The 17,500-nt window shown below is 47.0% G+C and overlaps 3 protein-coding genes across 4 annotated transcripts in view; 1 reads left to right on the top strand and 2 right to left on the bottom strand.

The window, feature by feature from the left end:
• Positions 1-1,111, top strand: part of LOC306818572 (pro-opiomelanocortin-like) — a 1,606-nt gene extending 495 nt beyond the window's left edge. The window contains exon 3 of the mRNA XM_079336232.1: positions 144-1,111. Within this exon, the coding sequence (XP_079192358.1) occupies positions 144-668 (525 nt within the window). The 3' untranslated portion in view covers positions 669-1,111. The remainder of the gene's footprint in view (positions 1-143) is intronic.
• An 87-nt stretch (positions 1,112-1,198) lies between these two features.
• LOC306818704 (protein EFR3 homolog B-like) lies at positions 1,199-15,415 on the bottom strand. Of its 2 annotated transcripts, none has more exons than XM_079336402.1 (24): positions 15,357-15,415; positions 14,819-15,035; positions 13,492-13,876; positions 7,953-8,029; positions 7,649-7,776; positions 7,410-7,560; positions 7,118-7,239; positions 6,879-7,028; positions 6,546-6,641; positions 6,337-6,415; positions 6,109-6,244; positions 5,862-6,014; positions 5,671-5,782; positions 5,524-5,575; positions 5,265-5,437; positions 4,725-4,800; positions 4,102-4,263; positions 3,888-4,019; positions 3,729-3,796; positions 3,476-3,597; positions 2,217-2,308; positions 1,847-1,895; positions 1,556-1,659; positions 1,199-1,455 (listed from the first exon to the last, which is right to left on the bottom strand). In XM_079336402.1, exons 3-24 carry the CDS (start codon positions 13,814-13,816, stop codon positions 1,321-1,323), a joined length of 2,694 nt encoding a protein of 897 aa, XP_079192528.1. In that variant the 5' UTR covers positions 13,817-13,876; positions 14,819-15,035; positions 15,357-15,415; the 3' UTR covers positions 1,199-1,320. The 2 variants fall into 2 exon arrangements, with proteins under 2 accessions (XP_079192528.1, XP_079192529.1); XM_079336403.1 differs by lacking the exon at positions 15,357-15,415 and adding an exon at positions 15,132-15,195 and having other exon boundaries at positions 14,819-15,033.
• A 260-nt stretch (positions 15,416-15,675) lies between these two features.
• Positions 15,676-17,500, bottom strand: part of iqcb1 (IQ motif containing B1) — an 8,259-nt gene continuing 6,434 nt past the window's right edge. The window contains 7 exon segments of the mRNA XM_079336404.1: positions 15,676-15,927; positions 15,958-16,223; positions 16,400-16,556; positions 16,685-16,822; positions 16,944-17,107; positions 17,189-17,264; positions 17,329-17,386. Of these exon segments, the coding sequence (XP_079192530.1) occupies positions 15,970-16,223; positions 16,400-16,556; positions 16,685-16,822; positions 16,944-17,107; positions 17,189-17,264; positions 17,329-17,386 (847 nt within the window). The 3' untranslated portion in view covers positions 15,676-15,927; positions 15,958-15,969.

The following is a 17,500-nucleotide window of genomic DNA, read 5'->3' as shown; positions in this document are numbered from 1 at the left end:
AAACTCATCATTTCATTCTAACCAATCACCACAGCTCACTGGAATGATAACACATCTCATTTAAGATCCCTGCGATCTGATTGGCTGTCACCTGTATAAAAACATTTCTCACAAACATCACCTCGTCTGCTCGTCTCCTGCAGGAGTGCATCCAGCTGTGCCGCTCTGACCTCACAGACGAGACCCCCGTCGTCCCTGGCAACGCCCACCTCCAACCTCCATCCTCGCCAGACTCCTCCTCCGTCCTCCCCTCCTCCTCCTCGTCGCCTCAGACCAAGCGCTCCTACTCCATGGAGCATTTCCGCTGGGGGAAGCCCGTCGGCCGTAAACGCCGCCCGGTCAAAGTCTACGCCTCTAACGGCGTGGAGGAGGAGTCGGCGGAGGTGTTCCCTCAAGAGATGAAGAGGCGGGACCTGGTGAGCGAGCTGCTGGCGGCGGCGGCAGAGGAGGAGAAGGAGAATAAGTTGCAGGAGGTGATGGAGGAGGAGGAGCAGCAGCAGCTCCTGGACAAGAAGGACGGCACGTACAAGATGAAACACTTCCGCTGGAGCGGGCCGCCGGACGCCAAACGCTACGGCGGCTTCATGAAGAGCTGGGAGGAGCGCAGCCAGAGACCTCTGCTCACGCTCTTCAAAACCGTCATCAACAAAGACGGCCAGCAGAAGTAGCCGGGACGCCGTTTACTCCCACAGGCAGCGGCCAGGGAGGCGTCTCAGTGACCAATAAAAAGCTCTGAACCTGCCGACTGCGACCCTGAAAGACAAACAGACGTTTTCATATTTATTCATTTGTGTCAAAAACTTTCATCTGAAACATAAAGAAATGTTTTCAAGCAACCAAACACACGGCCATCTTTGTCTTCATCCTGCACGCCAACATCTCGTCAGATGCGTCCAATCGCATCTGACTGCAGCCTCTCCACACCTCACACCTCACGCTGCCTGGAAACAGGAAACAAAACTATCACACACACTATCAAAATAAAAGCTCCAACACAATCTAGACCAACGAATATTCATCCAGAAAAAACATCTCAAAATAAAAACAAGCAAACAAATTCAAGTCAAACTGTTTATTTTGCTGCTTCACTCCCAAACAAACAAACAAACAACAAGTCAACAACTGTTCACTTTTCTACACAAACTAAATTTATTCATCTCCACTCACACAAACAATAAATGACATTCTAACACTAACATCATCCTAAACACAAATACTGCTCACGTCTGTCTCCTAACCTGCTGCTTCCTTATAGCCCCTCTCCTACCTCTCCTCTCCTCTCCTGCCTCCTTGCCTCCTTGCCTCCTTTCCTACTGAACACTAATAAACACAGAGGTCAGGGAACTTCATCTCATAGAGCGGCGTGGAGCGCGGCTGCGAGTGACCGGATGGAGACGGAGGAGGACGGATGATCAGATCGAACACTTCGTTCAGTTTGGACTGAAGCAGCGACGTCTGCAGAGACACACACTTTATTAACACACACACACACACACACACACACACACACACACACACACATTCAGTGTACGTAAAGAGGTGAGGAGACACTCACTCGGGCGCCACAGTGAGCGGCGATCTCCTCAAACGGAGCCGTCTGAAACTTCTCCACCAGCTGCATCCTCCTGCGCTCCTCCTCCTCCACACTCCCCCCATCCTCTACACACACACACACACACACACACACACACACACACACACACACACACACACACACACACACACACACACACACACACACACACACACACACACACACACACACACACACACACACACACAGCTTTAAACAGAAGAACAGGGATGATAACAGATAAACATTATGACACTTTCATCTTTCACTGACCAATCGTGTTCTTCAACGTCTCAAAGGTGATCTGCTCCACCTCAGGCCTCTGCAAGGGACACACACACACCTGTCAGAACACACACACACACACACACAGACCAGTCATAACACACACACATACATACACACCCGTCATAACACACACACACACACACACAGAGAGGCACGCGCACACACACACAGAGGCACGCGCACACACACAGAGAGAGACCCGTCATAACACGCGCGCACACACACACACACACACACACACACACACACACACACACACACACACACACACACACACACACACACACACACACACACACACACACACACACACACACACACACACACACACACACACACACACACACACACGTACCTGCTGTGTCTCAGACCCGTTCTCAGGGTTCATGTCTATCTGAAGAGAAACCACATCTCCAATACTCTTCCTCTTAGACAGACGATCTTCATCTAAAACACACACACACACACACACACACACACACACACGGATCAGAGAGAGGCTGAGCTGATCTTGGTCTCAGTCACAACAACAAACAAACACAGTGTGCTTAAAGTAAACACACACACAATGATGTGTTCTCATGTTTTTATAGGACGCTCCATGGAAACGTTTTGACTTCAGCAGTATTGTGAGGACGTCTGGTCTGAATCATGCCAACAGCATGTCAGCTGGAAGGCGTGTTTACCTCCTTTGTGTTGACCTCTGTGCTTTGGCTGCTCGTCCTCTTCTGTTGAGCCTGAATAGGTGGACAGGTGTCCTTAAGTCCTCCTGTCTGGATAAACTTGACATGATAGAAATCAGTCCAGGGCCTGATGATGTTCCCTCCTCCAGACTTCACAGTTCACATGAGGTTTTCATGTTGAGGTTCCTTTTTTTCTCCTCATAGTGTTGTGTGTTCTCCACTTTGCTCCATTTTTCCAGCAGTGCTGTGTTTCTTTGTGTTTTTTTTTGGAGAGCAGTGACTTCCTCCATGAGCCTCATTCTTGTTTAGTGTGTTTAAGTATCACAGAGAAGTGAGCATGTGCCACAGATTCCTGGAGCATGCTGCACTGTGCTCCTGCACCGTGGACCAATCAGCATCAAGGCTTTATGCAAGTCAACAGTTGGTCATGGTAGCTCTTCTGTGCCAGGCCTGATCAGCAAAACTGCTGTGTGTTCTTTTACAGGACACCTCCAATGTCCTCACATTGATTAGACTCCAGGTCGGCCCACTCCTCACTTCAATCACCCTGCACTCTCAACGTTTCCATGACAACACATCATTGTTTGTGTGTGTTTACTTTAAGCACACTGTGTTTGTTTGTGACTGAGAACAAGATCTGAACAATTTATCACCAATTTATGTGTGTGTGTGTGTGTGTGTGTCTGTGTGTGTGTGTGTGTGTGTGTCTGCATGTCTGTGTGTGTGTGTGTGTGTGTGTGTGTGTGTCTGCATGTCTGTGTGTGTGTGTGTGTGTGTGTGTGTGTGTGTCTGCATGTCTGTGTGTGTGTGTCTGCATGTGTGTGTGTGTGTGTGTCTGCATGTCTGTGTGTGTGTGTCTGCATGTGTGTGTGTGTGTGTGTGTCTGCATGTGTATGAGTCTGTGTGTGTGTGTGTGTGTGTGTGTGTATACCTGTCAGCTGAGGTGTGTACGGTGTATTGAAGCGCTCGTCGTGTGCACTGTAGCTGCTTCCTGTCAGAGCCTCACAGATCTCTGACTGTACAAACAAAAACTCTTCACCCACCTGCAGCTCACTATGGTCACACACACACACACACACACACACACACACACACACACACACACACACACACACATCATTTTTAAAACAGCTGATCAGACATCATAAGCATCACATTAAAACGTCTACTTGTGATTGGTTTACCTCAGGTTTTCACACAACACGTCATCTAGCAGCAGGTGAGGAGCGTCCTTCTGTCGCCGCGCTACCACCTGCACACACACACGCACACACACACACACACACACATTAATATGCACACGTCATATTCCACTAACCAATCAGAGGCCCCTGGCTCCTCACCTGTGTGACGTGTTGCTGCAGAGCCGGAGGAGGACCGAGCTGACACAGCACGTGGAGGAACACGGCACAGACGGCGTGAATACCACAGCGGTTTAACACCGACAGACGCTCCTGATTGGACAACGCCAGCTCCTGATCCAGCCAATCAGAAGACAGACAGTTCAGCAGAGACAGGACCATACATGAACTTTATCACAGGAGAAGATGTGTTCACCTGCAGAGCGAGCACCAGGCGCATCAAATCAACCACCATCTCCTCATTGGACAGCTCCACACTCAGGACAGCCAATAAGGTGATGAGGGCCTGGTAGTGGCTCCGCCCACTGCTCTCCTCCTTACAGGTGAGGTAGACGTGCCTGTACAGACGCTGAGCGTGCTGCAAACACACGTAACACAGCCAACGTCACGGCGACCAAACATGAAACCAATCAGCACTCATCATCATCATCTTCATCACCATCATCATCATCATCATCCTCTTCATCACCATCTTCATCACCATCTTCATCATCACCATCACCATCATCATCTTCATCACCATCATCATCTTCATCATCATCATCTTCATCACCATCATCTTCATCATCATCATCTTCATCATCATCACCATCATCATCATCATCATCATCATCATCCTCTTCATCACCATCTTCATCACCATCTTCATCATCACCATCTTCATCATCACCACCATCATCATCATCATCTTCATCACCATCATCATCTTCATCATCATCATCTTCATCACCATCATCATCATCATCATCATCATCAAACCTTCCATTCACAGCACTCAATCTTTCAACTTCAAGTCACCGTGTTGTTTTTCTCTCTCACCTTCCTGATGAACAAAACGTCCTGACGAGAGCATCGCTCCTCCTTCAGCTCCAACACACACACGTCGAACGTCACACTGCAACCACACACACACACACTCACACACACACACACACACACACACACACACACACACACACACACACACACACACACACACACACACACACACACACACACACACACACACACACACACACACACACACACACACACACACACACACACACACACACACACACTTTATTCATCACTGGGGAAATTCTGAATGTGCAGAGTCAGCAGGTCGAGTGTTTCTGGAGATTCCCAAAGTGCTGTTCACGGTCATTTTCTTACTTGGACACTCATTTATCCCATGTTTTTAACAGCACATGAACGCAGCACTCACTGATGACTCACAATCCAAACTTCGTCTTTCATCCATTCATTACCATGCACTTAATATAAACTTCAGCTACAGGTGCAGTTACACCGGTCTGCCACTAGATGGAGATGACATGCTACAGTTTGACTCACAGGAAGCAGCGCTCGTCATGTTACCTGGCAGCGGAGAGTCGTGCAGCGTTGTGGCGCCGGTCGATGAGCGAGGTGAGGATGGACAGGACGAGGAGGCGGATCTCTGGATCCTCCATCAGAGTGAAGGACAGCAGCGGCTCCAGGAAGGACGAGGGCAGCGCCGTCAGCAGGTTACTGCTCTCATAATGCTCCGACACCTGCAGCACGCCACAAGGGGGCGGGGCCAGATTACACTCCCACATTTCTACACAAACGTTGACAAGCACAGTGGATCTGAACTCACCTGCAGGAGCGACTTCAACAGCATCACCTGGATCATGATGCTGCCCTCAAACCTGACACACACACACACACACACACACACACACATATTACTCAGGGGGGTTTTAAACACGTGGCCTGTGTTCTAAACAGCAGAGCTGAGGGTTACCCGGCGTTGGGAGACCCCAGGGCGGGGTAGATTCCTGGAACCGGGATCTTCCCCATGATGAACAGCATGACCTCTGACCTCTGGTAGACAGGAAGTGTGTTGGCGAAGGATCCTGATGAAGTGACACACACGTTAGAAAACGGAAACGACCAGCTGGTGCACGCATGAATCACGGGCGCCTCGTCCCTGACCGATGGTTTTGATGACGGCGTCCTGCAGCGTTTTCTCCTCAGCTGAGGTGGTTTTGTTTTGCCCAGCGTTGTCATAGTAACCAGTCAGCTGGTAGTCTACACTCTGCCTGAGCTGTCGCAGCAACGTGTTGAACACCTCCAGTACTGTGGGTCCTTCACACACACACACACACACACACACACACAGGGATGTCAGACTTTCACGCTAGTTGCCATGGTGACCACACAGACGTGGACGCTGACTGACCCACAGATCCGGTAGCTTCTATGACAGCAGCTTCAGAAAGGACCTCCACGATGCCGGCTCGGACTGAAGCCGAGCTCCTGCTGTTGGCGTCCAGGTGACCCAACAGCTGCTGGATGACCAGGTGAGAGTGCTGAGTCTGACAACACAGATCAAACAGCTGATCAGCACTGTGAGGTGACCTTTGACCTTTGACCTTTGACCTTTAACCTCACACCTGCATCAGCTCACCTGGATGGAGTACATGATGATCTGAAAACACTGGACGGCAAAACTTCTTCCTTCCCAAAGACTGTGACTGTCCAGGTGCCTGAAACAACACACACACACACACACACACACTAATGATGTAGCTCTGTGTGTGTGTGTGTGTGTGTGTGTGTGTGTGTGTGTGTGTGTGTGTGTGTGTGTGTGTGTGTGTGTGTGTGTGTGTGTCTTACATCAGCACGGGGCGGATTGCGTTGTTAATGTGTCCGTAAGCAGCTCGTCCCAGCAGCTCCCTGAAACACACCTCAGTCTGCTCTGATGGAGACTCACTGCACACACACACACACACACACACACACACACACACACACAGACACACACACACAGAGTGAAACTCCAAACTTCATCAACACGGTACAGCTAAAGATATACACTCAGGTGTGTGTACCTGTCAGAGTGTGTGTGTGTGTGTGTGTACCTGTCAGAGTGTGTGTGTACCTGTCAGAGTGTGTGTGTGTGTGTGTGTGTGTGTGTGTGTACCTGTCAGAGTGTGTGTGTGTGTGTACCTGTCAGAGTGTGTGTGCTGCTGCAGGTTGACCAGCAGAGCGGGGACGATCTGCTCCATGTGACGCAGCTCCCAGATGTTCGCCTGCAGCTCGTCATCCACCGTCTTCCTGACCACGCCCTGCAGACCACGGATCCCCGACACACGGATCCTAAACACACACACACACACACACACACACACACTTCATCCCTCAGTGACGAGAACAGAAAACGTCCAAATCAGAGGTGAGACTCCCACCTGTTGCGCATGGCGGGGTCTTCGTGGTCAGAGTGACACATCTCACTGAAGCGAGACACAAAGAAGTCGTAGCTGCGGTGATACGACGGCGTGTCCTCCTCGATGTTTGCAAACTTCACAAACTGCGTGAAGAGAAAACACGAAACAGACAAAGCACAGATTAACACACACTCCTGATCTCTGACTTCAGCTGTGTGTGTGTGTGTGTGTGTGTGTTTAAAGAGGATTACATAAATACACGTATGACCCATGCATGATCTGTGATGTGGGATTAGGATGCAGTAGTACGTACAGAGTTGGTGGCGAGCATGTGCAGATGTGGTTTGTCGTGTTCCAGCAGCAGACGCAGCGTGCTGAGGAAACTCTCCACCAGCAGGTTGATGCTCTGACAGTGACAGGCCAGCAGCAGCTGCTCCATCGCCTCCATCGCAATGCACACATACCTGCAGCACGCCACATGCATGTTACATACATGTTTAGTGTCTCTGTGTGTGTGTGTGTGTGTGCACTTGTCTGTTAGTGTGTACTGACCCGTAGCGGTGGCGGTTCAGGTCCCGGGTGAGTCGCTCCGACAGGTATGCAGCGATGCGGTCCAGTTTCTCCGGAGCAGACAGAGCAAAGAACGTCAGCTTCTCCATGTTCGCCTTCACCAGACCCTCCTACACACACACACACACACACGCACACACACGCACACACACACACACACACACACACACAAGCAGATACATGTCAGTCATGTTTGATGACCACAGACAGGACACTGTTATGAAACGTGTGTGTGTGTGTGTGTGTGTGTGTGTGTGTGTGTGTGTGTGTGTGTGTGTGTGTTTACCTCGGGGTCTTCTGGGAAAATGTTATCGACCAGCCGCTTGTAGCGAGGCCGCAGCGCCCAGCAGCACCCACACAGACCTGCACACATCATCATTTCAAAATCAAACATCAACGAGCTGCACGTCCAGCAGGGGGCAGCACAGCACTGACTCTGCTATTCTGTCATATTTGTGTCCCGGAGGGTTTGAGGGATTAAAGGAGACAACAAATCCACTGATGGAAAGATGCCAGCTCATAACACTGAATCACTACAATACAGCAGCAACTCTCGGCCATAATCCTGCAGCCTGCCTCTTGTGTAACGCTGCGTTCACTGTGCAGAGCACCGGACACGGGACGGAGAAGGGTCAGCTCAGTCAACGTAAGCACAGCATTCACATGATGACACGTTTGTAGCTCGAGAAGAGTGCAGCATTAATAAACCTCTTTACAAGTTACACACACGTTGCTGCAGACATCATGTCCTCCAGCACAGCACAAAACAAACAGCACTGTTCATTTCTAGTTTGCACATTTAGAAACAAAACAACTGAGCTCAGAAAACTCACAACAACAACAAAGAAGCACAAAGACATGAATGCCACAAGCGTTTCCTTCACATGATCCTTTTCCTGACACTTCATAAAATCAGGACTTTTTCTTTCTTATTGTCACTGTAAAAATAAATCATTCAAACAAACTGTCATCATTTCAAACATCCAAACACTCACAGCTTATTAAAGACGGGCAACAAATAAATGTGGATATCTCTCACCGTACATGAAGACGCCTCTGCAGCTCACATCCACACTGTCACCTCCATCACACACACACACACACACTTCTGTGGCTAATCCTCTGCGCGCACACACACACACACGCACACCTCCTGTCATTCACCGTCCACTTCATACCTCCACACACACACACACACACACACACACACACACTGATTCGATGTCACCCAACAGCTCTTGATAATGTTCATCTTCATTTCATTTTTCTATTTCACTTCCTGTTTGGTAATCCGTCCACTTTGTTGCTGTCACAGCTGATTTCATACAGAACAGAATTAATAGTCTGAAATATTCCACAGTGCACGTTTGTGTGTATACGTGCAGCTCTGATCCGGGCCATGTGCAGCAGCTCAGCGCTCTATAATCTGGATTTATTCATCATTCCAGCAGCAGCTGAAACAGGAAACATATCAGGGACTCAAATCCCTCTGCTGGAAAACATTCTGACTTCACAGCAAAACCTGCCCGACATTTAAATATCTGAAAGATAACAACATGACCTGCAACAAGTCACAACATGACCTGCAACAAGTCACAACATGACCTGCAACAAGTCACATGACCTGCAACAAGTTACAACATGACCTGCAACAAGTCACATGACCTGCAACAAGTCACAACATGTCCTGCAACAAGTCACATGACCTGCAACAAGTTACAACATGACCTGCAACGAGTCACAACATGACCTGCAACGAGTCACAACATGACCTGCAACAAGTCACAACATGACCTGCAACAAGTCACATGACCTGCAACAAGTCACAACATGACCTGCAACAAGTCACATGACCGGCAACAAGTCACAACATGACCTGCAACAAGTCACATGACCTGCAACAAGTCACATGACCTGCAACAAGTTACAACATGACCTGCAACAAGTTACAACATGACCTGCAACAAGTTACAACATGACCTGCAACAAGTCACAACATGACCTGCAACAAGTCACAACATGACCTGCAACAAGTCACAACATGACCTGCAACAAGTTACAACATGACCTGCAACAAGTTACAACAACACCTGCAATAAGTTACAACAACACCTGCAATAAGTTACAACAACACCTGCAATAAGTTACAACATGACCTGCAACAAGTTACAACAACACCTGCAATAAGTTACAACATGACCTGCAACAAGTTACAACAACACCTGCAATAAGTTACAACAACACCTGCAACAAGTTACAACAACACCTGCAATAAGTTACAACAACACCTGCAATAAGTTACAACATGACCTGCAATAAGTTACAACACCTGCAATAAGTTACAACAACACTTGCAATAAGTTACAACATGACCTGCAATAAGTTACAACAACACCTGCAATAAGTTACAATAACACCTGCAATAAGTTACAACAACACCTGCAATAAGTTACAACAACACCTGCAATAAGTTACAACATGACCTGCAATAAGTTACAACAACACCTGCAACAAGTTACAACAACACCTGCAACAAGTTACAACAACACCTGCAATAAGTTACAACAACACCTGCAATAAGTTACAACATGACCTGCAATAAGTTACAACACCTGCAATAAGTTACAACAACACTTGCAATAAGTTACAACATGACCTGCAATAAGTTACAACAACACCTGCAATAAGTTACAATAACACCTGCAATAAGTTACAACAACACCTGCAATAAGTTACAACAACACCTGCAATAAGTTACAACATGACCTGCAATAAGTTACAACAACACCTGCAATAAGTTACAACAACACCTGCAACAAGTTACAACATGACCTGCAACAAGTTACAACATGACCTGCAATAAGTTACAACAACACCTGCAACAAGTTACAACATGACCTGCAACAAGTTACAACATGACCTGCAATAAGTTACAACATGACCTGCAATAAGTTACAACATGACCTGCAATAAGTTACAACAACACCTGCAATAAGTTACAACAACACCTGCAACAAGTTACAACATGACCTGCAACAAGTTACAACATGACCTGCAATAAGTTACAACAACACCTGCAATAAGTTACAACAACACCTGCAATAAGTTACAACAACACCTGCAACAAGTCACAACATGACCTGCAATAAGTTACAACATGACCTGCAATAAGTTACAACAACACCTGCAACAAGTCACAACATGACCTGCAATAAGTTACAACATGACCTGCAATAAGTTACAACAACACCTGCAATAAGTTACAACAACACCTGCAATAAGTTACAACAACACCTGCAACAAGTCACAACATGACCTGCAATAAGTTACAACATGACCTGCAACAAGTTACAACAACACCTGCAACAAGTTACAACAACACCTGCAACAAGTTACAACAACACCTGCAACAAGTTACAACAACACCTGCAATAAGTTACAACAACACCTGCAATAAGTTACAATAACACCTGCAATAAGTTACAACACCTGCAATAAGTTACAACAACACCTGCAACAAGTTACATGACCTGCAATAAGTTACAACATGACCTGCAACAAGTTACAACAACACCTGCAACAAGTTACAACAACACCTGCAACAAGTTACAACAACACCTGCAATACGTTACAACAACACCTGCAATAAGTTACAATAACACCTGCAATAAGTTACAACAACACCTGCAATAAGTTACAACATGACCTGCAATAAGTTACAACATGACCTGCAATAAGTTACAACAACACCTGCAATAAGTTACAACATGACCTGCAATAATTTACAACATGACCTGCAATAAGCTACAACAACACCTGCAATAAGTTACAACAACACCTGCAATAAGTTACAACATGACCTGCAATAAGTTACAACAACACCTGCAATAAGTTACAACATGACCTGCAATAAGTTACAATATGACCTGCAATAAGTTACAACAACACCTGCAATAAGTTACAACATGACCTGCAATAAGTTACAACATGACCTGCAATAAGTTACAACAACACCTGCAATAAGTTACAACAACACCTGCAATAAGTTACAACAACACCTGCAACAAGTTACAACAACACCTGCAATAAGTTACAACAACACCTGCAATAAGTTACAACAACACCTGCAATAAGTTACAACAACACCTGCAATAAGTTACAACAACACCTGCAACAAGTTACAACATGACCTGCAACAAGTTACAACACCACCTGCAACAAGTTACAACAACACCTGCAACAAGTTACAACAACACCTGCAACAAGTTACAACAACACCTGCAATAAGTTACAATAACACCTGCAATAAGTTACAACATGACCTGCAACAAGTTACAACACCACCTGCAACAAGTTACAACAACACCTGCAACAAGTTACAACAACACCTGCAATAAGTTACAACAACACCTGCAACAAGTTACAACAACACCTGCAATAAGTTACAACAACACCTGCAACAAGTTACAACATGACCTGCAATAAGTTACAACATGACCTGCAACAAGTTACAACATGACCTGCAATAAGTTACAACATGACCTGCAACAAGTTACAACATGACCTGCAACAAGTTACAACAACACCTGCAATAAGTTACAACAACACCTGCAATAAGTTACAACAACACCTGCAATAAGTTACAACATGACCTGCAACAAGTTACAACATGACCTGCAACAAGTTACAACATGACCTGCAATAAGTTACAACAACACCTGCAATAAGTTACAACAACACCTGCAATAAGTTACAACAACACCTGCAATAAGTTACAACATGACCTGCAACAAGTTACAACATGACCTGCAATAAGTTACAATAACACCTGCAATAAGTTACAACATGACCTGCAATAGGTTACAACATGACCTGCAATAAGTTACAACAACACCTGCAATAAGTTACAACATGACCTGCAATAAGTTACAATATGACCTGCAATAAGTTACAACATGACCTGCAATAGGTTACAACATGACCTGCAATAAGTTACAACAACACCTGCAATAAGTTACAACATGACCTGCAATAAGTTACAACATGACCTGCAATAAGTTACAACAACACCTGCAATAAGTTACAACATGACCTGCAATAAGTTACAACATGACCTGCAATAAGTTACAACATGACCTGCAATAAGTTACAACATGACCTGCAATAAGTTACAACAACACCTGCAATAAGTTACAACATGACCTGCAATAAGTTACAACATGACCTGCAATAAGTTACAACATGACCTGCAATAAGTTACAACATGACCTGCAATAAGTTACAACAACACCTGCAATAAGTTACAACATGACCTGCAATAAGTTACAACATGACCTGCAATAAGTTACAACAACACCTGCAATAAGTTACAACATGACCTGCAATAAGTTACAACATGACCTGCAATAAGTTACAACATGACCTGCAATAAGTTACAACATGACCTGCAATAAGTTACAATATGACCTGCAATAAGTTACAACACCTGCAATAAGTTACAACATGACCTGCAATAAGTTACAACACCTGCAATAAGCTACAACACCTGCAATAAGTTACAACAACACCTGCAACAAGTTACAACATGACCTGCAATAAGTTACAACAACACCTGCAATAAGTTACAACATGACCTGCAATAAGTTACAACACCTGCAATAAGTTACAACAACACCTGCAATAAGCTACAACATGACCTGCAATAAGTTACAACACCTGCAATAAGCTACAACAACACCTGCAATAAGCTACAACAACACCTGCAACAAGTTACAACATGACCTGCAGTGATGTGTTGGGATCATTAAAAAAAGTCAGAGTGATACCTCCTGGTGTTTGGTGGTCCAGCACGGAGCAGCAGTCCTGCAGCAGCCTTCGAGGAGCCTGAGATACAACAGCAAGAGACCTGGGCATCGACATCCCTCTGGGTAAACTGGGCACAGGAATGCCTCGAGGTAAACTGGGCATACTGGGAAAACTGGGCACAGTGATGCCACGGGGTAGACTGGGCATGCTGGGTAAACTGGGCATGCTGGGCATGGTGAGGCCTCGGGGTAAACTGGGTAAACTGGGAGTGCTGACACCGCTGAACAAGGAGGGCATGGTCACTCCCCGCTGCATGCTGGGAAACCTGGGAAGAGTCCCGGGCATGTCTGTGCTGACAGGAAGACAGAAGAGCAGAGAGCGACGGACGGCGCAGGTCGAAGCGTCCTGGAGAAGGAGAAAGAATGAAGGAGGAGGTGAAAGGATTAGATTGAGAAACCTTTTCTCCACCTCCTGCCTCAAAACACCCAGCTGAGTGTTAACCCCTTCAGCCCCCAGTCAGCAGGTCCTCCACACTCAAACCTTCTGCATTTCCTGCTCTGACTGAAACTTTAACTCACTCTACATCACTTAAATCCTCCTGATAAGTCCATGGCGCTTCACTAAATGAAGTCACACGTGCCAGCAGCGGTTTCCAGCTCCTCCTGGGGGATTCTGGACTGTCAGTGCATGACCATATTTAGCCTTTTTTTAATCTAACGTAAGTCACATCAATCTTTTTGTACCAACCTTTGATAATCCACAGATACTGTTTCACAATCTGAACCAACATCAGCGCGTGACCTCTTTATTCATTATTATTATTCTCATGTTTTCACACTGAGAGGGCTGATGGAACATGTCTCACTGTTTCAATCACAATCAGCTGATTAATGCAGACACACAATGAAAGATGGAGACGAGCTCAGGCAGTTCAGACCTACATGAAGAAGATGACTGACAGTTTGACATTTTAACAGTTTTAGTGTCTGTACGAGTCAAACTGACGTAAGTCATAAGTTTAACCTGCAGATAAATAACAGCTTTCTTATACATTGGAATAAAATGCTGATTTGAAAGTTGAGTACGAGTATTTCAGCGTGTGCGTCACACACACACTCACACACACACTCACACACACACACACACACACACACACACACACACACACACACACACACACACACACACACACACACACACACACACACACACACACACACACACACACACACACACACACACACACACACACACACACACACACACACACACACACACACACACACACACACACACACACACACACACACACACACACACACACACACACACACACACACACCCTACCTGCTGGACTCCAGCGCTGCTCTCTTACAGATGACTCTCTGACAGACACAGAGGCAGCTGCTTATGTAACACCAGCGGAGCGTGTACTGTCCGGTACAGCTCTGATCAATGATCAATACATGACATGACCTCTGAGCTGACATCACAGCACACGTCGGCCTATGACACCAACTTTATTTAAAGCCGAGGCTGTGACAGTGAAGGTGGCGTGCTTCCTCTGAGGAGAGCAGGAAGAGGACGATGTTAGTGATGAAGAGTTTGGAAGAATGTGTCAAACATGTCATCAGTGAGGAAAACAAACAAGTCGTCACACTGACAGCTGTGGTGACGCAGCAGCTCCCCCTGCTGTCTCATACAGCTCATTACATCTAACCATCTCAGGCAACATGAGGAACCGTCCGAGTCTCACCTGCACGCCGACCTGAAACCTCAGCAGGTCACTCACACCTGCAGACATGCTGAAGGAGCTGTGACAACCTGTCACATGATCCCACCATGTGACAGGTAGTCACATCTGTGCTTTCATTCAGTACTTCACCTCAGACACAGCCAAACAAATCCTTCCATTTATCGTTGCCATGGAAACACTGCTGCCTGACAAAGCGTGACTGTGCCGCTGTTTGTGCTGCTGTGACGACACGTCAGCCCGTCCGTGAACGTGTTCTCCTCCTCAGGCCGGTCGTCATGACGACGGTCCACTCGAGAAGGTGGCTGGGTTTTTTTTGGCTGGGTGGGGAGGAAGTGGCTGACTCCTCAGCAGTCTCATCTTCTGTTCAGCCCCCTGGTGGAGGAATCTACAGACTGCACCTTTAACTTGAAATGATAACACACAGATCAGGATCATGACTTCATGTTCGACTTTATTTTACGTGTTTATTAAAAGGGCGTCGGATTAATTTAAAACATTCACATACAAACTAAAGAAGTCGTTCAGAAGACTCGTTTCATTTTATTTTTTGAGTCAGCTCCACTCAAATATGAGCTGAAACATGATCCACTGTGGTCGTTAAAGGGCGTCGTTATTCACGCTCTTGCTGGCGCCACGGTTCAGTCTGCTGCTTCTAACCCGTCACGCCGTCGTCTCTTTAAGTCACAGCAGCTCACATCACTCTTTTATTTCTGGGTTGAACAAAGTTCACGTCTTCCTCCTGTCAAACATTCAGTCTGTCCACCTCACACTTTGACCCTCCCACAAACAGTCCTCCAAGCTCCGCCTCCAGCTCCTGCAGGTGGGCGGGGCTACACTTGTCCGCAGCAGTGGTGTCACCGAGCGTCTTCCACCAGGGCAGTCTGCTCGCCTGTAGCGTCGCATTGTGGGCGTCGCGGGCACAAGTGGCGATGGGACCCGACGGGCTGAGGAAGGACTCTGCATCAGTCAGCGTGACAACAGAAAGGGGCGGGGCATCTGCGGGCAGAGAGGGGGACCATGATGAAGAGGTCATTTACAGCAGACTGTGGACCAATAGGAAGTCTGCATTCGAGGACTTACAGATGGTTACTCAAGACAAGTGTGTGTTTCCTGCTGGAAGAACAAGAGAAAGAAAGGAAAGGAAGTAAGGATATAGGAGAAGTGTGTGAGACCTCTGAGCAGCTCCAGCTGTGTGTGTGTGTGAGCCAGCAGAGCCTCCATCCGCTCCTCCTCCCTCCTCTGCTGCTTCCCCCTCCACAGCTCCGACAGCATCAGCAGCTGCACCTCCTCATGGAGACGCTCACACGCCTGATGGGACACACGGGACGACTGGGCGCGCACACACACACACACACACACACACACACGCACGCACACACTGTAAGTACTGCTCACAGCATCATGGGTAATAACTGTAATAACTGTGATGATGATCAGAGTGAATAACAGTTCCTCACCGGATGCAGACATATGTACTCCTCCACCTGTCTCTTCAGCTCCACTCTCCTGCTGTCCGTCAAACCCTTCTGGCCAATCCAGAAAGGCGGGATGGGCGGGGCCTTAGCTGCTTTCCTTTTCTGCAGAAAGTGACGCACCTGAAAAAATGAAGAGTGAACCTTTAATCATTTATCACAAAGTCTGTAAAACCAGGAGCAGCACCTCACAAAGAGCACACCACGTGTGTGTGTGTGTGTGTGTGTGTGTGTGTGTGTGTACCGCTCTCTGCAGCGTCCTCGCTGCCTTCGTCCGTCTCTGCACGTCTCTCAGTGTGTGTAGGAGAGTGGCGTTGTAGTGTCTTCGCTCTCTAAAGCCTCTCCAGAATCTCTGGATCACCACGGCTGCACGACGCTCACACTCCTGCAGGTACGGCTGCACCTGGTCTGCACACACACACACTTAGTTTAGACCAAACCAGTGGTCAATGAATGAATCTGTGTGTGTGTGTGTGTGTGTGTGTGTACCTGCAGGCAGCAGCTGCAGAAGTTGCCTCTGTTTCTGGTGAAAGTTCCTTCTGGCCTGCTGACGCCTCAAACACACCTAGAGCACACACACAGTGTTATTCTTGTATTTCTTTTGAAGTCCCTGCAGTAACATTTCTCACCTGATACTTTAGCTCCTCTTCACTCTGCTGGGCCTCCCTCTGCTGCCTCCTACGAGCCCTGACACACACACACACACACACACACACACACACACACACACACACACACACACACACACACACACACACACACACACACACACACACACACACACACACACACACACACACA

The sequence above is a fragment of the Symphodus melops genome (assembly GCF_947650265.1).
Source record: "Symphodus melops genome assembly, chromosome: 23".
NCBI lineage: Eukaryota > Metazoa > Chordata > Actinopteri > Labriformes > Labridae > Symphodus > Symphodus melops.
The sequence above is the reverse complement of the archived record's forward strand: the minus strand, read 5'-3'. Positions and strand labels throughout refer to the sequence as shown.